At 41.2% G+C, this 24,042-nt stretch overlaps 1 protein-coding gene across 1 annotated transcript; it reads left to right on the forward strand.

Moving 5' to 3' along the window:
- Positions 1 to 629: 629 nt before the first annotated feature.
- Positions 630 to 23,019, forward strand: AHCTF1 (AT-hook containing transcription factor 1). Its single transcript, XM_053460789.1, has 29 exons — positions 630 to 959; positions 3,722 to 3,851; positions 4,221 to 4,474; positions 4,609 to 4,789; positions 5,440 to 5,647; positions 9,827 to 9,940; positions 10,624 to 10,705; positions 10,925 to 11,072; positions 11,380 to 11,512; positions 11,720 to 11,898; positions 13,118 to 13,179; positions 13,595 to 13,723; positions 15,136 to 15,226; positions 15,313 to 15,402; positions 15,503 to 15,643; positions 16,123 to 16,227; positions 16,617 to 16,710; positions 16,942 to 17,065; positions 17,144 to 17,200; positions 17,680 to 17,826; positions 18,324 to 18,511; positions 18,778 to 18,922; positions 19,188 to 19,319; positions 19,408 to 19,555; positions 19,631 to 19,775; positions 20,062 to 20,166; positions 20,626 to 20,833; positions 21,049 to 21,249; positions 22,366 to 23,019. Exons 2-29 carry the CDS (start codon positions 3,731 to 3,733, stop codon positions 22,831 to 22,833), a joined length of 4,200 nt encoding a protein of 1,399 aa, XP_053316764.1. The 5' UTR covers positions 630 to 959; positions 3,722 to 3,730; the 3' UTR covers positions 22,834 to 23,019.
- Positions 23,020 to 24,042: the final 1,023 nt, after the last annotated feature.

The following is a 24,042-nucleotide window of genomic DNA, read 5'->3' on the forward strand; positions in this document are numbered from 1 at the left end:
ATTTTTATTAAAATATTTATTTTGACTATTATGCTGTTTTCAGACAGTTGCATTTAAGTTATGTGTGTGTGTATATATATATATATATATATATATACACACACATAACTTAAATTGCTGTAAACAGTGGCCTTTGCATGGTGTTCGACAAGAAAAAAACCACAGCGGAGCAAAATTAAAAAATATATATATATTTATTGTTTTATCAGTGCTGATCTACACTGCCGGAAACAGCAATATATTTAATGCTCATAGAGAAAAATATATATATTTGCCCATGGGACTTATGTATCGCCTTATTTGACACCGTAAAATACGCACTTATCGTAGGTATTCGTGGTAATCAAGATAATTCAATAAATACAAAAAAATCACGTGAATTGCCCTCATACTTCCGACTACAGAAAGTAGTTTAAATTTAGGGGGAAAATATTTCCCGCCATGCTTTTCGTACACATGACGTAAGTGTAAGTTCTCGCATGCGCACGTCCTTCGGTCTAGGCACCTCCCCAAATCCGAATTGGTTCGCGCTTTGGCTTTTCACATTCTACAGGTCGTGGGGCCCAACTGAACCACGCCCCTGTGACGGCAGCGCGCGGGGTTTACGGTCCGGAGGAGATCCGGGGCAAAGGGGGCGGGGCTAGAAATTGAGAGATGGCGGTTGTGGTGTTGTAGACACGCCGAGAGACTTAATAGGATAGCCTGCTTAGCGTGGATATTATGTCCATGACATTAATATTGCAGGGGGTTGTAAATATAGAGATTTCTTAATTCAGCAAGGAGTTTCCAGGCCGCTCTTGTGTCATTCAGGCCCACCTGACGTGTCCTCCTTGTGACGCATTGGAGAGAAGGCCAAGACTCCACGAGCTCCCTGTTCCCACTTCTCGTCCTGCGATGCACTGCCCTGTTTAGACAGCGGGCTGTAGCCGAGAAGAGCAGAAAAATCCGTCTGCTCTCAGGTAAAATCATTAGCTATGACTGAAAACACTGTTCTCGTGTGGGTTGCTTAGTTGTGTGTCGCGCATGTCTCGCTTGTATGGGTCCTTAATACATCGGTGTGCGTGGGTTTTCTATAAACACGAGCCGTATGGATGGAGGTGTCCGTGGTGTCAGTCATGTGTGCATCTACAGGGACCCGACCCACGGTAATCCACTAATGGGTCATTCACACCACCCTTGCAGCCCCCCCCCGGTGATGCACTACTGGATACATTTAAACGTTCCAATGGAGAGCTAAGGAATATCTGGGTTTTTGCTTCGGTGCATTATGTGCTGTCACGTGAAGGAAACCTGATTTAAAGCACTGCTGTCCTCAAAGGGGGGGGGGGTATTTCACGAGTGATTATTGCAGTGATCTGACACCCCCCCACCCAAAGAATCATACATAGTAAAGTAGTACTCTGTGTTCTTTCAAACTGGAAAATTAAAAAAAAGATAATAAAGAACTTTTATTCTTATTGGCCCAGTGGTTCTGATTACATATTGATTGCCTCGAGCAGCCATTGATTGACAGGAAAGCAATCCATTGCAATGCATGGGAGAACTTTTAATGCATGTGCAAGGAGGTCTTATACAGACCCTCATCCGTGTCGTTAGCTCTGTGCCCACGCTGGCAGGAGATATATATAGCAAGTATCTGGGGCTGTGGAAATAGAAAAAGTTATTAGAGGTCTAGAATCCCCCCCCCTGTGCATTTGCAAGGGGCACACCATGAAAATATGAAATTAAAGTGAATATGATGACTAGTGTCCTTTTATGCAATGCCTTCCCTAATAAGATTCTCCTGTAAAGGAAGCATGCCTCCCCCATGTAATGCATTGTGTTGAATTCCTGAGATTTCTTGCTTGTTGTATCGCTACATTAGCTGAGCAAGGGGCAAACGATCCCATCTTGGCTAGGGTTGGCCCTTTATATGTTTGTTAGGGTTATGTGGCTCAATTTCGGCAACATGTTTCATTCTTTTTTTATATTTGTTTTTTATACTAAGGCAGCTCTTAAATACTGCTGTCAGTCCAGGTTTACAGAGCATGATACAGAGACATTTTCTGTTTTATAAGTAATGGTTGCCAATTATATGGGCGTTCATGTCCTTTGGGGTCAGTGAAGTGAATTGATCATACCTTTTGTGAAATTAGAGTGGGATTTCATGATAAACTGCACGCAGCGCCTGTTTAATGACATGTCATTTGGCAATGCCAGATCATCCAGCCCTGTTGGCACAACCGGCAGCTTGTTCTCCACCTGTGGTAGACCTGAAACTTCTATGGTCCTTGGGTTACGGACAGACAAAGTTAGCTTAAGAGTCTTGTTGTGTAGCAACATCTGGCAGCGGATCCTGGTAGTAGAGCTGGACAAAATCTTACAGAAATAAAATGTTTTCATGTGCGTCCTGCTGTATAAACGGAACAAGGTTTTCCCGGGAGTTATCACATCGTTTTTTTGCCCGACTTAACGTCCACATTTTGACCTCCGTGTTAGAGCAAAATTTCCAATGCGCATGCGGTATTTAACTCAGACTAAACATGTCATTATTCTAAGCCTAGAATATGTTAAACAGCCACGAATTGTCAGCATAAGAAAATATCATTTGGGAGATAATTTTTAAAATGAAAGTTCTGAAGATTTATAATGGCAATGCAACTATCATATGCATTAAAACGCATATGATGGCTGTAGTGTCCGTGTAGAAACTACACCGTAACATGTAGGATTTGGAAAGGTGACGGATCTGGTTTGTGACAAGCCTTCGGAATAGTTTCCCCTTGCTGTTCTAATATATGCTATTATTTTGTCCACATCTTGTAAGGTATGAGTCTTGTGGAGTTCATAAATTCCAGCTACGTTGGGTTTATTTTGTAAGGATTAAAACTGTCAAATATTATTGTTTAAAAATCTGATAAATACTTCTGTGAATAAGGACTTAATACGATAGTTACTGACTTGATGATCCCCAACAAGCGTTGCGGTGATAAATGACTGGCGAAGAAGAAACGTCTCCAGTAGCTGAACTATGAGTTCAAATTTCACTAACTAATGCAAACTTTGTTTATAACGGAATATAGCTTTTGGTGGAACTCCGCTCTGTGTGTGATGATATCAGAGCTGCTTTGTGGCTGTAAAGGTATTTATGCTGGTAACATGACTGTCCATGAAGCGATGCTTCAACCACCTGCACTATTACACCATTAAAGCTATGTTTTGATGCTGCTAGTACAAAACTTGAAGTGGCCTAAAAGACCTGTTTGAAAACATTACACCATTTTTGTACATACACCCTTATATTACGTTTAAATGTTTGATTGTGAGATAGCCCTCCTATTAATAGTCTCCGCTGTAAATTGCAGTGGTGAAGTGTATACACCACTAAGGATATGGATTCTGGATACCTTTTGTTTTGTAGTAAAGACAGACTTTCATAAAATTGTCACAAGTCTGGTACTAGTTCTTGGAGATTGGAACGGCACACCAGATGCATCTGTATTGTATACAGTACTTTAACGGCTTAATGTTGAGCTCTTCTGAAGCCAGCTCAAGTTAGTCTGGAATCCGTCACACAGCGGATACGTCAATGACAATATCGATATGCCGCATGCAGAACAAAATGTTGTGAGACATTGGGCAGACTGCATCTACTTTGTTATTGGCAGGTGCCATTTTATTGATACATTGCTAACATGACTCGTTTTTCCTTGTGTATATTAAATATAATATTATGTTGCAGGACGGCGAGATGCAGCATCAAGCTGCCCAGGTCACCAGCAGTTTGCTGCAGTTTCCTGAGGTAACCGTAAAAGCACTACAAGAAGATGAAATAAACCTTGATTCAATCCTCCGTGGAAAATTTACCACTGGTGAGTGCAAAAGTCTTGCGTACTCGTTTCCCTTGTTTGTTGGAGACTGCTGTGTTGTATTGGGGTCTTAAGGCCTCCATAGTTGCCAATAACACGGTGAAGACCGTATTGACCGTAAGTAACACATCACTTAAATAATGTGCACTTAGTGTCTGCGCACCTTGTCTTGTATAGACCTTTGTAAGTTAAAACCCTGCTAGCTGACATAAACTTGAAGCGTTTATTAAAATCCCCTACTTCCATGTACCCCAATATATAGTCGAGTTTTTAAAAGCCTTTGTGGTGTGCACATCATTCTAACAAGTATTGATGGCAAATAATTGTAATTTAAAGCAAATTAATGTTTTGTGCTTTCTTTTCTACCTTAAGGGAGAAGTGGACTGGCCTGGTTGGCATGTGGACCGCAGTTGGAAGTGACTAATTCAGTCACAGGCGAGCGCCTATCCGCCTATCATTTTAGCGGTGTCACTGAACGCCCCCCGACTGTTGTAGCTGTGAAAGAGTTCTCATGGCAGAAGAAGACTGGACTACTTGTGGGACTGGTGGAAACAGAGGGCAGTGTTCTCTGCCTTTATGACCTGGGGATATCCAGAGTTGTTAAAGCAGTTGTTCTTCCTGGATCAGTACGTATAACGCTTTTGGTGCTTGAATCATAAAACGTTTCTGGACGCTTTTCTTTTATGTTCATGTGATGGAATACAACATTTGGCCATACGTATCCAGTAACTAATTTAAATTTTCTCTTCTCTCCCTTAAGGTAACTTCTATAGAACCTATTATTAATGTCGGAGGTGCCAGTGTCGGTACTCAACATTTGCATCAGAGCTTGCGATGGTTTTTCGGTGTGGCAGCTGTCGTTACTAATGTTGGACACGTCCTTCTAGTTGACCTTTGCTTAGATGATGTGTCGAGCAATCAGGATGAACTTGATGCTTCAGGTACATCTTCACCCAAGGATTTTCTTTAATATCCATGACAGTACACTAGGCATATTTTCTAGGAGCTCTTACACATTTGTAGTCAAAAGTAATAAGTGCATGTTATATTATTGAATGGGTAAGAAAGTAGGAAGATTAGTTGCTATAGGCCTTCCCCTGCATTTCGTTAGTCGATGGTATATGAGGAGCTATAGGCAACTATATGAAAAACAATGGCGAGGAAATGAGTCTCATTGCTTACAACGGCATTGACCATTTACTGTTAGGTGTATTAGTATTCAACCTGAAATCAGATTTTAGGTTGAATCACTTTCCCTAAAAAGAAATCCAAACTTTTTTTTTCTTTCATCGTTTTGGGATTCTGATATTATTTTTTTCTGATGTTGAGATATTTTAAGAAATAAACATATCAAAAGTTATGCTTTTCGAGGTAAAGATGATGGGAAATCATTCTGCTTAAAATTAAGAGGGGATCAGAAGCCTTATTAAACTGTAATCTACACCCCCCAGAAAAGCCAGAGGGCTGTTATGTGTACCATAATGCAATTGATTTGTGTAAATACATGTATACGTTAAAAACTTTTTCTGTTACATGCAAAGAAGTAAATAAAGTTTAGGTTGGCCGTATGTTAACATTTGTTTTCTTCTAGACCTCGAAGTGATAAGTGGAATTCCAACAGAAATCCCTAAGCTGAGAGATGCTGCAACAAGGGAGCGTCGCCAACTTTGCCTTCAGTTACTTGCACCGTCTGGAACTACAATATCCACAGTTAACTATATAAGTAAAACAAACCAACTGGCTGTTGGTTTCTCTGATGGATATCTTTCTTTGTGGAACATGAAAACTCTGAGACGAGAGTGAGTAAAGTGTTGCTTACTTAAAAGCGTCGTATTCAGTCAGCCTGAAAATGTGCTGTTTTCCGCCGTTACTTAAAAACACCTATCAATGACTACTTCACCGAGAATACCACCCCGGACGTTCCCACCCCAGTCGTATGGGAGGCCCATAAGGCGGTTGTGCGGGGGTGCCTGATTGGTATGGGGGCTGCGGCTAAACGGCAGCATTCGGATGCTGTCCTGTCTCTGGTTAAACAGATTGAGGCCCTGGAACTGCGGCACAAGGCTACTCTCCTTCCATTGCTCCAGCTTCAGCTTACCACTCTTCGCGCTCGGCTGGCGACTATGCTAGACACCCGTATCAAACGTAACTTTTTGCTGACGCGACATCTTTTCTATGAGTTCGGGGACAAGCGGGGCAAGTTGTTGGCGAGGGCGAAGAGGGCTCAAACTTATCTAACTAGGATCCGAGATCGGCATAACAAGCTGCATTTCCACTCTCATAAAATTGCAGAGTGTTTCCAACAATACTACTCCTCCCTTTATAACCTTCCCCCTGAATCCCGTCCTGGCCTAGATATCCAAACCGCTACCTCCGACTTTTTGGGCGCACACCTTACCCGGGTTGTTACTGCGGAGGATAGCACGGCTTTAGAGGCTCCGATCACTTTGTCTGAGATTGAATTTGCTGTCAAAAATTCCCCCTCGGGCAAGAGCCCAGGCCCGGATGGTTTTACGGCCGTTTACTATAAAAAGTTCCTCCCGCTCCTGGGCCCCCATTTGGTGTCCCACTTCAACACTATTGCCAGTGGTGCGCCCTTTGACCCTCGGGCGCTCGATGCCAGCATTGTTGTGCTTCCGAAGCCCGATAAAAATTTGGACCTCTGTAGCAGTTATCGGCCGATCTCGCTGATCAATGTTGATGTCAAGCTCTTCGCCAAGGTCCTTGCCAACCGCCTCTGCCCCCTTCTGCCTGGCCTGATTCACCCGGATCAGGTGGGGTTTGTGCCGGGGAGGGAGGCGCGAGACAATACGATCAAGGTCCTTGATTTGCTGTCCCATGCACATAACTCTGGTACCCCCCTAGTCTTAGCCTCAATGGACGCCGAAAAGGCGTTTGATAGGGTCTCCTGGCCCTATCTGTTTCGAGTTCTGGAGGGCATTGGCCTGGGCCTTAGGTTCTTAACGTGTGTACGCACTCTTTACTCCTCCCCGGTAGCTCGGATTACGGTAAATGGCATACAGTCTGATCAGGTCGCTCTTTCCAACGGTACGAGACAGGGCTGTCCCCTCTCCCCCCTATTGTTTCTCTTGGTGGTTGAGCCCCTCACGGCGGCTGCCCGCGCCCATCCGGATATCGCGGGGGTTGATATGTCTGGCCGCTCCCACGTGATCTCCCTGTTCGCCGATGACATCCTAGTGACACTCTCTGACCCGGGTCGATCCCTCCCTGCGTTGCTGTCGGTTCTCGACCGCTTCTGCTTTATCTCTAACTATAAGATTAACCTCTCAAAATCGGAGGTGATGGGGTTTCGTCTGGCGCCGGAATTGTCCCATCGCATACGCACCACTATGCCTTTCCGTTGGAAGGATGACTGTATTAAGTACCTGGGGGTTCTCTGTCCCAGATCCGGTCCCTCAACTTTGATCCCCTTTTGAGTTCTCTCCTTTCTGATCTTCATAAATGGGCCTTCCCTCACGTGTCCTGGTTTGGGAGGGTCAGCGTTCTCAAGATGAACGTTCTCCCCCGTTTTTTGTATCTGTTCCAGACGCTGCCTATTTTTCTTCCTCGGTCGTATTTTCGAAAATGTCATGGAGCCTTTCTCCGCTACATTTGGAGGGGCAAGCCACCTAGACTCTCCTTCTCTTACCTGACGAGACCTAAGACGCTGGGGGGGATGGGCCTTCCTAACCTGGAACTCTATTGGAGGGCTGCTCATCTTCGTCGTGTGGTCGAGTGGTCTGTTGGCGCGCGTCGCCTTTGGGTGTCTGTGGAGGCTGCTGCGTTATCTTGCCCAATTGCCGCTCTCCCTTGGATTGCTAATCCTCAACGCTGCATCTCTCATGCTTCACACCCCTTGATAGGCCCCACCCTGAGAGCCTTCGGGCATGCCGTGCGAATGGGGAGTTTGGTGTCCGTTCCCTCACCCCTGTTTCCCATCTCGGGTCACCCGGATTTTGCCCCGGGCCGTGATGAGGCTCGTCTAGCGCCTCTTCTACCTGCCGGTGTTTCCACTCTACGCGTCTGCCATGTGACGCGGGGCCCTACTCTTAAACCCCTACCTGAGTTGACTGGGTCGGCAACTAACTCTTTCCTGACCCTTTTTCTGTACCACCAACTCAAACATTTCCTCTCCTCCACCGGGGCACTGGGCGGGGGCTCTCGTACGCCCACTGTTTTTGAACAAATATGCCTTGAGGCGCAGGAACCTCCGCACCTGCTCTCTGCCTTATATGCTATTTTACTTTCCCCGGCGGTTATTACTAAACCCTATTATTTTAGCCTCTGGGAAAATGATTTGGGCCTTTCTTTCTCACTGGAGGATTGGGAGAGGATACTTATGATTGTTCACAAAGGGACCGTGTCCAGTAGGGTGCAGGAAACCCTCTTCAAAATTGTTACCCGGTGGTATAAGGTGCCCCTTGATTTACATAGGTTTCTGCCTCAGATCCCCCCAACGTGCTGGCGTTGTAATTCCCATCCGGGTTCCCTCTTCCACATCTGGTGGACTTGTCCTGCTATTAGGCCCTTCTGGGACAAGGTTGCCGAGGTTATTCGGGAAGTGTCGGACCCTACGTTTACGGCTACTCCGGCCGCTATACTCCTTGACTATAACTCAGTCCCGTATCAGGCCTATAAGGGCTCCATCAAGTTCCATTTGATAAATGCCGCGCTTACTACTCTTCCCCGCTCCTGGAAGTCCGTCGTCCCTCCCTCTGTTTCGGCCTGGTTTCGCCGGGTGGAATTTATCTACCAAATGGAAGTCATTTCGAGCGCCTCCAAGGGCCAGGACCATACGGTAGAGCTTAAGTGGTTCTATCGGCGTTCATTCATATCCTCCCTGGATGGTCGCTCAGACCTCTCTCTGATATGATTCTCTACACTTTTTACCTCTCCACACCGGGTCTCGGATTTGATTTGTTCTACTTTTTCTTTTTATTATTTCCTTTTATCTGCCGCCACATAGGTCTTTGTTTTGGTTTGGTTTATTTTGTACTCGTACGTACCCGTTTTACCTGGGTCTTCGGACTCGATTCTACTGCTGTTTAGATATTATAATATAGTGCTATATTCCGGAGCTTGTTGCTCTCTCTGGGTACTGTGTTTGTATCTTGCTCCGTGTGCTAGTATTGTTGCCACATATCTGTTACACAACTCTAACTGCTTTTGTATGTTATTGTATCCATCTATTGTCGGGCACTTTGTTGTGTTACCCTTTCAGACTGTATCTGTACGGGCGCTTGTCGCTCTTATCGCGGTGCTCAGTGCCTACTTTCCTTGTGCCTTACTATTGCTGTGTCGTTGTGTAATGTCATGTTGTTCTTCAATAAACGGAGAATTAACAAAAAAAAAAAAAAAAAACACCAAATCTGTTATACCATCATTTTGGCTTTCATAAACAATTTCAATACTTTAGTCTCAAACACTTAGATAATTTTTCATTCTTTATAAGTTTTCCTATTTGGTCATCATCTTTGCTTTCTGCAGACTAAGAGTCGTAACATACTTAAAACTCCCCCTTAACTAATACCGCATCTCCTTTTCATTTCCAGATATATGCAATCTCTGCTTTTCTTTGTGCCCACACGTACTATATCAGTTCCAGAATTGTTTTCTGGGTTTCTACCCTGCTGCTCTTGCACTGTAGAATTTCAGAGCGTGGATCTAATTTGCCCACATAATGCTAAATAATAATTTAAAAAAACACTATTTGAAGTTTTGCTTTAAATTCTGGACCATCTGTTCTAGCTGTAATTTTTGGAGGTGCAACCATTACATTCTCTAGTGGATTTCCCTTAATCACGTAACCTTACTTCATGCAATACCTTCTATATTTATTTCTCATACCTGTAAAGTGTTCTGCGTATTACTGTCTTTGTAATTGCAACTTTATGCTAGTGTGTGAGTATTTTTGGCCTTTTTTCTTTGTGGCTCTTGTATAATTGTAGTGTTTTTTACTTTTTTAATTTTAATTATAGATACCATGTTCAAATGGAAGGAGGGAGGGTTCCAGTTTATGCCATCACTTTTCAAGAACCTGAGAATGACCCTCGAAACTGCTGTTACCTCTGGGCTGTTCAAACCAGTGAAAGGTAAAGATACTCTGTGGATTCACAAAAAAATTAAAAAATAAAATTCAAGTATACATGAGAACAGGATGATTTCACCAATTTACACTGTGATGGGGGGGAAATATTAATAGTAATTATTTAGATAAAGGTTATAAAGATAACAACCTAGCTGCATTCGAAGATTGTCTTGTTTTCAGGTAAGAGAATTTGCAATGATTTGAGACTTTACATAACTGCTTAGAAGTCTTTTATGAAGGTCTTATTATATAGGTTGTAAATACCGTGTCATAAACATGTTACTTATCATTGTAAAAGAACATATTCCACCCTCTGTTATTATTATTTTGCATTTCTTTCTGAAAAAAAGAACCCTTTTCTCCCTGATTTTTCGGGGGGGGGGGGGGGGGGTGTGCCGGCCTTCCCATCTCCTGCAGGACCGGAGATGGATTACTACTCCAACTCTCCAATGCAAAGAGGTTCCAGCTTACAAGCTTTTAATCTTGCATAGATTGTAGAAGTTTGAGGTCTCCTGTAGATTCCTAAGATTCCTTTCTGCATGACATCAGTTGTCTTCTTGCGTATGTAGATGACCTGTGCATTAAATGTAATGGAAGTTCAACTGCTTGGATCCCTACTGTTATAGTACAAATGATCTAAAAACAGACTGTATTGATAAACTGAAAACCCTTTCCATTTCTTTAAAGTGGGAGAGATGTCAGCTTACACCTGCTGCAGATGGCATTTGGTGACAGAAAATGCTTAGCATCAGGACAAATCCTGTATGAGGTAAGCAATAATCCCTTTAACAAATACGTGTTCTGTCTACTGCTGCATTTTTTTGGTGCTCTGCAAAAATAGCAGTAACAATACATTTTGCCCTGTTTTATAGATATTTTAGATTGGTCCTAGATATATGATCTATATTAATTTCTCAATTTTTCATTTTGCGCAATGTTGTATTTAATATTTGGTCTAAACTTGTCCACATTTTCCATCTCTTTAAAGAACTTGGAGTATTGCGAAGAAAGGTACAGCTTGGACCTCTCAGCTGACTCCTTATCGCTAAGAGGACAGACCAGCACAAAGCTCCTTGGCTGCCAAACATTAGAGAAAATTCGTGTTCATGGGGAAAGAGAAGATGGCGTCCATGAAGGTTTGTTTTTGTAGTTCTGGCTCAACACCCGGAGCTTTAGGGTGTTAGTTGCTAACACTGTTGACATGGTGGCTAATTTGTCCCTCATTTGGGAGGACATCCCAGATTCTGCAAGTTGTCCTGAATGGAGTCCCCACGGGGATTGGCAGAAAGCTTTCTGACTCCCATTTCATAAAGTTCCCCTTAGACTCCATGGACTCCCGCAAGGTGGGGGTAGTGAGTAGTTAATGTAAGCTTATGGCAGTGCGCGTATCTTTTCTGCTTGTATTAGTCGTACATTAACACACTAAACATATTTTCCTTTCAGTGACCTCGCCTGATACCAGTGTATCTGTCTTCAGCTGGCAGGTGAATACTTACGGACAGGGCAAACCTTCCATTTATTTGGGAGTGTTTGATATTAATCGATGGTATCAAGCCCAGATGCCAGACTCTCTAAGGTAAGATAGCCTTTAGGCTTTGAGGTGGCGGCATGCTTTTCCTAAAACAAGTGATGCCTCCTAAACATTTTCAGAGGTCGTTTTGTGAAAAGAAACATTCTTTTTTTTATTTTTTTTTAAGATTATAGGGGTCAGTTTATGATTATGGCCGTTTGATTCTTTTCTTATGATAACGTATTCAACGTTTTAAAATGCATCTAATTTCAGGCCTGGACAATTTCTTCGCAACTGCTCCTATTTTGCGTTTTGGTCTCTTGAAGCAGTTGCGAACATGACTCAAGACAGCATTTTGGACATTGTTTTGCATGAGCGTAGTTTAAGCCGTGGCGTTCCTCCCTCCTACCCACCGCCTGAGCAGTACTTCTTTCCAAGCTCCTACAATTTTGGTACGTATTCAAATAAATCATGAAAGTTTACATATCTCTTTAGATTTCAAAATATAGAAGCCTTGACCTCTCATTGCAACTGGAAGTTTCTGTGCTAAAGTGCAATTGATAGACTTGTGAGAAATTAATTGTGCACTTAAAGCAGATATTACTATATTTTTACAGTTCACTTCATTAAATGCATCGCAATGCAGAGTGGTGGATACATAGGAATGACCATCTTGCCTAGAATATGTGGACATGTATTTTATCAGAAACGGGCAAAATGTTGAGTTATTGTACAAATAATCCACGAGGCACGTGAACACTGGAACAGGGTGTATATATCTGCAACCCTCTGCCCTTAGAAATGCATAACTTCACTCCTCGCCCGCAAAACATTGGCTCCTTAACTTTTATGGCATGGAGGTGTTTTATTAATGGTCTGCTCAATAGCGCAGGAAACATGCCTCTGCCTAAACAAACATCTTTAGCCTTACCCGCTTCTGCATAAAAAAATATATATACTTTCTGCCCTTTTATGATGTTCCTTCAAAACTTTTCTCACTCTGAGGCTTTTGAGCCAGTAGAAAAATAAACTACTTTGCGCAAAGTAAGAGCTGCTGCCACCAGGGATACTCAATCATAATGTATAACCCCCCCATGCCAACCCAAATTTTAACAGGGAGACGGCAAGCAAAAGAGGCCTTCATTTCTCTTCTGAAAATGGCAGTAACCCCTTGAGGCATAAACGCATTATTCTCTTATACTGATGAATAGTAGTGAGCTGCTTGTCCTTGAGAAATGCAGTATAAAGTCCTGGGCTACTGCATCCGCTGTAAAGCAAGTCAGACAACCCCCTCAGTAGGAAGCCAGTGCCTGCTCCGTGTCGTGCTCTGTTAGCACCAATTCTAGTTTTCTTTATCTAGGTTTACTAATTGGTGTCAGCACTTCTCTTTATGCCATCATGTAATCCATCAGCTTTTAGGAAGCTGAGATACACCTTTTGCAATGTTTTACAATGCCTCTCCCTGCACTTACATCTTTAGCCTAACCCCCCCTTCCAATACAAATATGTTTCATTCCAGTTTGTGTCTTCCAGGTTATTTATCACGTATGATAAAATAATGTAAGCATGGCATTTTGAGTGCACGTCTTAGAAACAACCCCACCATTTCTACCTGGCTTGCTTTACCAGTATGTTTATAGTAAGAAGCTGTTTTTTCATTCCCCCTCCCAGATGGCACATGTCTGCTGAGCAGTGGAATTGTTCATATTACATGCACTGGATTTCAGAAAGAGGTAATACTACTTTTGTCCACACCTTGTTGAAGAGCAATCTAGTATTGAAGGGTCTTGAATGTATTCATTGGCTCTAAACAGAGTTACTAATTAGCAGCATTTTATAGATATCCACAAAAAATGCGAGAATTACATTTGAAGGCTGCACACTAACAACGATTTAAAGAATCTCTGGTTTATTTTGGTGTTCCTGCACCAAAACCCTTTTTCCTGTTAAAATATATATGCGGTATCTCCATGTTATTTGCATTTTGGCTCACAGAAGGTAGAATTGGCCGAAATTGGGTCATGCCATAGGACAAGGATTCCGAGCACACCATCAAATCTACAACTATATGTGGCAAATTGCCTATTCCTTGCACATTTGGCCAAATAATTAAGCTGCCCTGCTTAAGAGTTGGTTTTTATTTTCCAGACCTTGCATTTTTTAAAGAATTCTGCATCCTCTTTAAACGAAGCGGTTCCTGATGGCTATAATCGATGTCTTGTAGCAGGCCTGCTTTCTCCAAGGTTGACGGATGTACAGCCTTCCAGTTTAAGTCAGGTAAGCTCTATACTGTATGCCCTGGGGCCTTTGCCCTTCTATTTTCCCATAAGTACTTAATAAACCATAGCATGGTGTTCATTTTATGTCTTTATGTAAAGTGTTCTTCTGTTTGCACTATGTTGTCATAGCAACGGATAAGGTAGAGAAGCGAAATGTAGTGATCTTTACTTCTGGTTACATGTGACATCGCCATCCAATTCTATTTTTTTTTCTTCATTTATAATCTACTGTTGCTTTTTTTAGGGTTTCTATAACAAGTTTACTATGTGGGTTTCTGTTGTGAAATATGCATAGCTAATAAATATAAGCCTTGCTCTATGAAAAATGCAATATTTTGCTGCAACGAGTGTTGCATTCTTGGTCAGAATATGCCTACAGAACCAAGTGATGACCCTGATTAGCATTTGTGCAGTGGGTTCAGCCCCTAGGCAAATAAACTTACATTTTGATTTGTCCCTAGAAGAGTTTACTTTGTTTTTGAAATACAAGAAAACCAGAAATGTATGGGGCGCAGGTGCATATATAGGGGAAAAAAAACAAAAAACACAATATAGTGTAGATGGTATGTCCACTGTTAATGATTAAGTGATATGTTGCACTCACAAGTGAAAGAGGCAAATCCAACCCATCAATGAGGACTGTAAAAAACTTTAATATTCTTCAAGGTCAATCTAAAAAACAAACTAAAATAGTGCAGTATCTTAAATAAAACGGTATATGCCAATAGTAATGCACTCACAATTTTTTCATGCACAAAGTGCATATGCAGGCATTTGGTTAAAATGAAGTCCAATTGAAACATATATTTCTGACTTCTGCTGATTTTGCTGAATTCACGGACACCCATAGAAATCTGCACCAATTGATTTCCTGAGGAAGCCCAAAGGGCGAAACGCGTAGAAGAAAGATTCAATTGGACTTCATTTTAACCAAATGCCTGCATATGCACTTTGTGCATGAAAAAATTGTGAGTGCATTACTATTGGCATATACCGTTTTATTTAAGATACTGCACTATTTTAGTTTGTTTTTTAGATTGACCTTGAAGAATATTAAAGTTTTTTACAGTCCTCATTGATGGGTTGGATTTGCCTCTTTCACTTGTGAGTGCAACATATCACTTAATCATTAACAGTGGACATACCATCTACACTATATTGTGTTTTTTGTTTTTTTTCCCCTATATATGCACCTGCGCCCCATACATTTCTGGTTTTCTTGTATTTTATACACTTTGAGGAAGAGTGTTGCTTGGGCAGCTGCGGTCCATACTAGGGAAGTATTTTCACATTTGTTTATTATTTATCACATTTCACTTAAGTAGCACGTATTTTTTGGATTTCCTTTTGTTGTTATTTGTTTTTGAAAGACAGATTTCTAATAAAGTTCTTATATTGTGCTCTTTATAGGAGGAACAGTTGCAGGCTGTCCTATCAGCGGCTATTGAAACTAGCTCACTTGGTCTCTTAACCAGCTGCATCAAGGGATGGACTTCAGAAGGTGACTACATTTTCTTTGCATTTTTACACCTAAATTTGGTTGCTTACTCCATGTATTAAAACAATTGCACTTTTTATTATTTTAAGAACAACCGAGGTCTGCTGCTAACCTGCGCTTTGTTCTGGAGTGGACCTGGAATAAAGTGGTGTTTTCGAAGCAAGAGTTTGATCGACTTTGTAAGTAGCCCTTTTGTGTGAATTAGGTCCAACGGGTTATTCACAATGTAACATTTTCCTGTTTTTAATTCTCCGTTCCTTTGTTTTTCTTTATTTGCAGGTGTTCCTTTGTTCGATGGGTCGTGTAATTTCATTGATCCACAGACTCTTCAGTCTCTCCATCACTGCCATCAACGCTTCAGAAACCTGACTACCATCTTGAATTGTTTCCTTACAGAGGCACAGGAGCTCACCCAACAAGGTACAGTATCATGGTGTAACATCTGTTACATGTGCTTTTTTTTAATGTTTCCATGTTTTTCACATGTCAAATCCTTCAGATAATAGAAATCTGCCCCCCCCAGCACCACCACCACTTTACTTGTTTTCAAGCAAAGTTGCCATTCTTATTTACTGTGCTTATGTCTTTGGTGTTCCGGAGGGAGACTGGGTTCCATCTGCTGGGGGGTTTTCTTACACATTAGTGGCCTTGGATAGAACACACATGCTCCTAATATGAGTGTGTGAGAATTACTTTTATACTGTGCAGAAATACAATTTTAATGCTTTGACATATCAAGTTCTAGTTCACGTAGAATTATAATTGAGTGTTGGGATTGAAAGGCTTAATTTATCTTATTTGTATTCACAAGCGATTTCCCAATCCTAAAAGCCATCCTAACTCGAGTTTTGTTAATTAAAATGATTTTTCTGATTTTTATTTTTTTTTCTTCATTACAGGGCTTATTGATCTGACAAACAAGCAGTCAGTGGCAAAGCTTTTGGCTCTGTATGCCTCTGTTGTTCTTTGGTTCTGTCGTTCAGGCTTATTACCCGACACTGCTGGTAAACCGTCATTCAATTTTTGTTATCACTCCTACAAAGTTATGGATATTATTAAGCTTGTTAATTGATTTACTTCATTGTTACTTTACTGTTGGTGAACACTTCTCAGTTGCTGCAGTCTGTCTAGCAATACTGCGCCTTCCCCACGTGCATTGGGATTTTGCATGCACAATGGCATGTGTCCAATGCGTTCTCTATAAGGGGCCAATGTATGCCGTGTTCCAATGGAAATATGATAGTACTTGGACTAATTCATACTGGGTCTCCTTTAAATATTCTTTGCATTAAAGTACAGTTTCTTAACTGATCCTTGAGAGAGGAAAGGCCTTTTTATGTTTTTACAAAACATTCATTATAGTAACATTCTCCCCTTTCTCCCTTTTTATTAGATGAAACCATGCAGTTAAGCAGGCCGTATTATAGTTACCAACGAATGCAGCAGTACTACTCGGATCGACGTAAAAAACTAGAACACTTGTCTAGGTAAGTCTGCGTTTCTTCAACTTGAAATGCAATTCTAAGTGAGCTGGCATGCCTATTATGTGAAATGTTCCCCAGAGTACCCGTTTCTTTTGTATGTCTAGTGTGATTTTTACTAATGTATATTGGCTGCATTAATATCAGTGGTGCAGGTATTTAATTTGTCATGTGGTAGTTTTGCTTGTATTCTAAACGCTTTTCATGAATTTATTTTGATAATGGCTTGCCTTTCAGAGGAAAATGGAATGCCAGTTTGCTAATGATCGATGGAATGATTTCTCAGTTTGGAGACAGAATTCAGAATCTGTGGAGCAGGGATGGCGGTGGTACCGGAAAATACCCCCCTGCCAGCTTACACGTAAGAGGTCTTTCTCTCGTCGGCTATGGTCTATGTCGGCGCTGCAATTAACCTAATCACCGATTTATTAACTTGCAGGCTCTTCTTGACCTATATCTCATAGAAAATGTTGAAGAAATGACCAAACATGCTATCGTATCCTTTTATATACATATCTGGTATAGCTGAAATGCAGTCTCTACAAAAAGTCTTAAGATGCACCTGTTGAAGTGGTTTTGAAGGTTACTGTATTAACTGTTTCTAAATTTACTAAGGGGGTTTGGAATATTTTTAGAAAATGTATTTTCCATTTTTTCAGTTTGGTTTCCCAGTGCAGGAAAATTAGTGGGATTTGCAATTTTATTATAGGCTGTGGTGATAACTTAACGAAAACATTAGATAAGAGTACACGAATAATGAAATGCTCAACTATGATGCCTATTCGATAATATAGAAATGTTATGCAGCAACAACCCTATGGGTAAAACGTAATCACCCTCTTATCATACAAAAGTAATTGTGTGATCATGTGTCTCATTCGCCATTGACAATTGTATGTTTCAAATTAAAGATCAAATGGGACAAACGGGAACGTGATAACTTTGTTGTCATTGACCTTAACTATAACTAACAAGACGATTTACTTCCTGCTGGACATTATGTATGCCTTCCCAGACAAACCAGATTCGTCAATCGAATCCTTCCCCACAGCATTCTCTGTGCCTTGTGGTCTGATTAAACTGATCCAAGGATTCTGGCTTCTGGACCACAACGACTACCAGGTCGGTATACAATTATCCCACATTGATTACGTGTAGAATAAGTTCATGTGGCCGCATGCTAGACTTCTAGGCAGCTTTCACATAAAAAGCCATATTGAATGTTCCTGCATGTTGAATCATAGATGCACATTCCAACGAAATGATTATTAACCAGAATGTTTAGTGCCATTGTTTTATGTGAACACATTTTATATACTTTAGATGAGTGGTTGTAGGTTCTGGTTTTATGACTCCCCTCTTCCGTATGGAAATATAGCCATCAAAACTGAAGGGGATTTAGCTACTCGTGCACCCACCTTCGCCAAAAACATATGGTTTCATTTGGGAAAGGCGTAAACTACAGTAACCACTGCTTTATTATTACACAAATGATGTATGGTTTCCCACATTCACATTGTTTTGGTTTTTTGTTATTCTTTTATCTGTAAGAATGTGGAGTCAGATTTGCAGGGGGTTTAGAGAACTGCAAACACTAACATGCTTTTAATTTCCATTAGAATTCAGTGGACTGTATCCTTCATCCTGCCGTGAATAGAGTGTTGACATGGCAGCATTCACAAATAATTGAGACGTTGATGTGTCAAGGGGATCACAGACAGGCCTTGCGATACATACAGGCAATGAAACCCCCAATTACCACCAGCCAAGAGGTCAAATTACATATGACTGTGTTACTGACCAACAGGTGAGAAACTCATTTAATTCTAGAGTGGTTTGTTAACAGAAAACTAATTACTGATCACTGGTGTGTTGTACCAGTTACTGGTGTGTTGTACTAGTCAAGGTTTTGTGTCAAATTTCTGAGTTTAATTTTTTTTCCTTCCAGAAGCATTTACGTGATTCTAAAGTTATCTAAGTTATGCTACAAATCTATTTCAGCACTTTTTAAATGATATAACATATATATATATACAGTTAGTACCTCAGTGTAACTTGGCTGCCAATTTTTAGGTATATAGCAGAGGCCTGGAACCTGCAGAGACTCCATTCAAGTCGATTAAACATGGATGATCTTCTAAAGCACATGTATGAAACATGTCAAGAAATAGGGCTTATGGAAGAACTGCTGAAGTTTACTTTCACAGATGTTGAGCATGTAAGTTATTTTTTGTTTATTTATTACAGCTTCCACATTTTATGAGCAATAAAGTTTATATTCTGTTTTGTTTTTTTGTACTCATAGCTTTAGTTAGTCTACGCTAAGTAGGTTATATCCTGGTTTTACAAACACCTTTAGTACTCAGGATTTCTATTTATACAAGATCATTGTGAATGGGCTGTTTCTAGATACAAAACACTTTCTATTTATTTCTCCAACGCACTGACTAGACGATTCTGATCAGTCTACATTTAAATTCCAGGATTATTTGCAGAGGTTTTTACAGACAACAGGAGGGATTCAAAATCAGGAGCTGCTTCTGGTGCACCAGTTACAGAGAGCAAATTATATCCCGGCCCTGCAATTAAATCAGTCTCTAAAAAACATCCACACAGTAAGTGAGAATCTAATACAATCCTTTCACGTCTAAGTGTTTTTTAAAGAGATAAAAAGCTGTGCATGTTGCCTCTTTACCCGTGCAGAATGACACCGACCGTCGCCTCCGTGAAAGAGGAGTTGCCAGAAATTCCATTCTTGATCAGTATGGAAAAGTCCTTCCTAGAGTGCAGCGCACCTTGGCTTATGAGAGAGCTAAACCATATACTTTATCCTCGCTTGTCTGGCGAGAGGGTACGTAGCACGCTTTATCGCTGGTAAACATGGTGATGTATTCTGTAATCTAACAAGTCCCTCTCTCCTCCTTAGTTTCGAGACCCAAGCCCTTGTCTACCGTTGCAAAACAGGCTCCTGGAAGTGTTATAACCAAAGCACATTTTATAAGCAGCGTGCTCTCAAAAATAAAGGAAGTATCTGCTGCAAATCAGAAGACTGAATTTTCTCCTTACAAAAGGTGAACAACTTCAAGTTCAACTGTTATTTGGCATTCCAATCTGCATGTCTTTTTATTTTTTTTTTTTTTATTTTTTTTTCTCCAATCCGTTCCTTAGAATACCAAATGAGCAACTGTGATCGCATAGTTCAAGTGAAGTATTATGAAATAGCAATGCGTGGGTTTTCTTTGTTACCTGCCATTTTAGATTTAACATATAAACAGTTAAGCAAAGTGGACTAAAACATAAGGTTTATGTATATAAGAGCTTTGGATTTGCTTACACATGTTGTTTTCTTTTGTTAAGATTTGGTAATGACGAGCGAGCGCCAGTAGCCACCATGTCGCAAGAACTGGATTCTCCTGAAGCCTTTGTTGGTACACCGATAACCAAGTCAAGGAGGGTGTCCAGGTCAGTGATGAACGGGTTAAGCAAAGGAAATATCTTTTGTGGTATCTGCATGTGTTTAGGGCACATGACGCAAGTGATGTAGTCAATGCAGCTTTAGGTGTATAATTTTATAAACGATCAAACTGCTGTCCTGTTGTGACACAGAAGTGAGCTGTTATGTCTAATGTATAGCACTATTATAACAATGTGGAAAAAACGCTAGGTGTAGGCAGAGGACTGCGGACTTTCAAACTTCTCCACTTTCCATAGCCTTGTTTATTTGCTTGTGGCACAGATACTGGTGTTAAAAAGAAATACGGTATTTTTGATTTTTTTCTCAAGACTTAAACATGTAGGCTTTTTTTTTTATCATGGCTAAAAAGCCTTTACGTTTTATTGTAGTGCTATTCTATGTTCGTTACAAAGAGGCTAGAATTAATCATGGAAAAATTGGAAATTCAACTATGTTTTTATGCGCAGACTGTTGGACTCTGTGGTTCACCCTGTAATGGTGGTACCTTCCCTGACTTTGGATTCAGAAACTGTTCATTTACAACGAACTCCTCGTAAATCTCCATTGCTGCTCACATCTAGCCCAATGGAGTCAAGTTTGCGGAAGGTCGCTCAGATCAGAAGTATCACCAAAGCATCAGAATTTAACTTGTTAGAGACGCCGCTGGTTGTCAGGGTAAGCGTTCATATTCCAGAGTCTTTATTTGGTTCGTTTTCCTTAAGTGAAACATCAAGCCTGTAAACTGTAGTTAAAATAAATGTGTTGTCCCTTGCTAGATATTGTCTTGTGCATGCTGTGTAGTAAAGCTTAACTTGGCACCTATTGTGCAATAGTTTGGCATTACATTTACTAATATTGGTTTGAATTGTGTTTCTCGGTTACTATCATAGAGAGCAAAAGCCTTGGCTGCGAGTACCACATCCTCTACCTTTGCTGGTTTCACGCCTCAGTCTATTCTGAGATCAAGTGTAAGGACAACTCCACTGGGATCTCCTTCTGTATCCCCAGGAAGATCTCTGACACCTCCTTTGCGGGTAAAGGAGACAAAGATATCTTTTATGGAAGAGATAGGGAGCAAATACACTAAAGGGGTAAGTCCAGCATTTTATACATAACAACGTTCGGCTTTTGTTTTTCTTTGTTGCATACATATGCGATTTGTTTGGGGCTTTCAGGAGGAAACACAAGGTATCTTTCCTGTTGTTCATTGCATGTGCCAGGCAGTTCTTTCTACGTTTGCAACAGAGGAGGCATTGGTAGTAGGTCTTATTCCAGCCCTTGTTAGTAATTTGCGCTGGATTCAACATTTCATTCTTGCACGCGTACGTAATGATTTCTCAGATCACTTCAGCATAACATTGTAAATGAACTACTCATGTTTAAACAATGTTGACATACTGTCCTCCCCATTTCTAATCCCTTTGCTTAGAAAAGCACTGAATGCTGCGTTACAGAAGCTTGCTCCTTAAACCCAATGTATAAATGCTGGATTTTATGATAAAATCAGTATTTTTCGGTCTGCACTCCTATGGCTTCTGATCCCATTCTTGCATCTTTAATGTTTTGAGGGAGGACTAACTCGGTACCAGCTGGGGACAGCATGTCTGACATGAACATATTAAGTAGGGTGAACCTGTACAATTGGTTACAATGGCTGCTTGAACTTTAACTGTTAAATGGATCATAAGAATCAGGCAGGAGTAGATTAAAAATGGAGCAGTTGCCCCAGAGTCCTTGGTGGCAGTGTAATTTATGTATGTCACCATAAATGCAGTACTTGTGCTGAGTGCTTTATGGCCCAGATGGGGACCCGTAGGATAGTGTATTGAGGGCTTCTCCTGCAGAAAGGGCTATTTGCAGAGACAGAGACTATTATGAGTATTGATGGCAGTTGTCTTCCTACTTCCTATCAAGTAACTGTAGGATCAACCTGTAAGAAGTTTCTTCTGTAGTCGGGTTTTGCCGTCAGTAAATGTGGAAGCTACATGGCTTTGTGTATGTGTCCAAAAGTCATACAGGATCAGTATTTGATTTTTTTTCATATAAAGCAAAGAAGGAACCACTTTCCTAGAATACATGTGGTTACATTTGAAATGCAACTAATCAGCCTGTTTGCGCGTGTACTTTGCTTACATTGTGTAAGCAATGTACACAATTGTGTCAAAATGTGAATGTTTGAATATTCCCTGCGTCTTCTTTCTTGATAGGTTGCATCTTCCGAAAGCGATCTGCTGTCAGCTTCTCCTGTACTAAGGTCTATCCCAGATGTCCTGTGGACAAGAAGCCATGTCAAAATGACCTCATTTGCAGATATAGAACACAAGGAAATGGAGTCATCTTCAGCAATCCAGGATGAGATGCCAACCAAAATGGAAGTTTCCGGAGAAACTAGTAACGTGTCCATACGGTCAGACCAGACAACACTAGAGTTTCATGATGCCCCATCCCCAGAAGACTTAGAAAAAGATACCTCCATGAGAACCAAACCACAATCTCCTGTTATAGAAGGGACAGTGGAAGAGGGAATAGAAGTAGTACTGCAGCCTGAACAGGAACTAGAAAGCCAACAACTAACAGCGATTCATAATCCAGAGGAGGGAAAAAGTATGCGCTTTCTAATGTGTAAATGTGTTGCTATCTCTACAGCTTGCTTTAAAGCACTATACCAGCGGTAAATAAAGTTGCCATTTAGGCTTGACATTAATTGGTCAGCTGCTAGGCTTCCATTAGACTTGGTCTTATTTATATTCTAATTGAATACAGCCTTGAAAGGGATTTGATCAGGGAACAGGCCATATAGTGGAAAACACTACAAAACGCTTTGTAGATGTCAGACCTTTAAAATTTCATTTTTATGCATACATGCAGACTGTTTGAAAAGCAATGGTTTAAGCTCTGCCACGTTCATGATTGACTTAGGATGCCAGGCAGGTGCGTTGGAGACGAGCATTGACTCTCTCGCTGTATTCAGAGCGTAACGTAGGTGCAGGTGAGTTTTACCTGCATCCATAGTGTCAAAAGCAGCAGAAAGGTCTAGAAGGATTAGCAAGTGGTCCTTGGATTTAGCAATGGGTGACAATTTGGATCTCTTAGGAGGGACAGTCTCACTATCCATGTGCTAACACATGCTGAGTTCAGCAACATTCCGTCAATTGATTAGTTTTGTCTGCTGACTAGCTCCACTCTACATAACTTCATTGCATTGAAGGGGCTTTAGTTGGTGCAGTGCTCAACAGCCTCTGGGCACCAGGAAGTGGTTTCTAGTCTCCATGGTGGCCAAGTGCCCAGGATTTGTTACGGGGCTACTGTCGTGAATCTGTGGTGTAGCGGGTGACAATAGGCTCCCGACGTAATACGCGTTACAAGACCCTACTGGGTGCCTCACCGCACCCACCGCGGAAAAGCATAAGGCGCCAGATTCATGATAGCAGAAGATAGGCAGCGGCGTGAGGTAAGTGGGGGAGTAGTGTATGCGATTGTGTGTATACAATAGTGTGTGTGAATGTATAGAAGAGAGGGAGTAGTTTGTGATTGTGTATACATGGTGTCAGTCACTGTGTATATGTATAGTGCTAGTCAGTATGTCCACTGTATTGTAGTGCCAGATTCAGTGTGTCCATAGTGTTACACACTCGTGCTAATGTCATGCTATGTGTCAGCATATAGTGTTAGTGTGTGTATGAGTGTATGGTGTTAGCATTTGTATACATGAGTGTAGAATGTTAGCGTGTGTATTAGTGTAAAGTGTTGGTGTTTGAGCATAAAATGTTAGCGTATCTGTTACTGTATGGTGCTAGAGAGTTTAACCCCTTCAGGACTGGGGTTTTTTTTTTTTTATGATCAGAGCAGTATTTGTGCTTTTGCTATGACTTTATTCATCTGAT

Source organism: Spea bombifrons, chromosome 3 (assembly GCF_027358695.1).
Source record: "Spea bombifrons isolate aSpeBom1 chromosome 3, aSpeBom1.2.pri, whole genome shotgun sequence".
NCBI lineage: Eukaryota > Metazoa > Chordata > Amphibia > Anura > Pelobatidae > Spea > Spea bombifrons.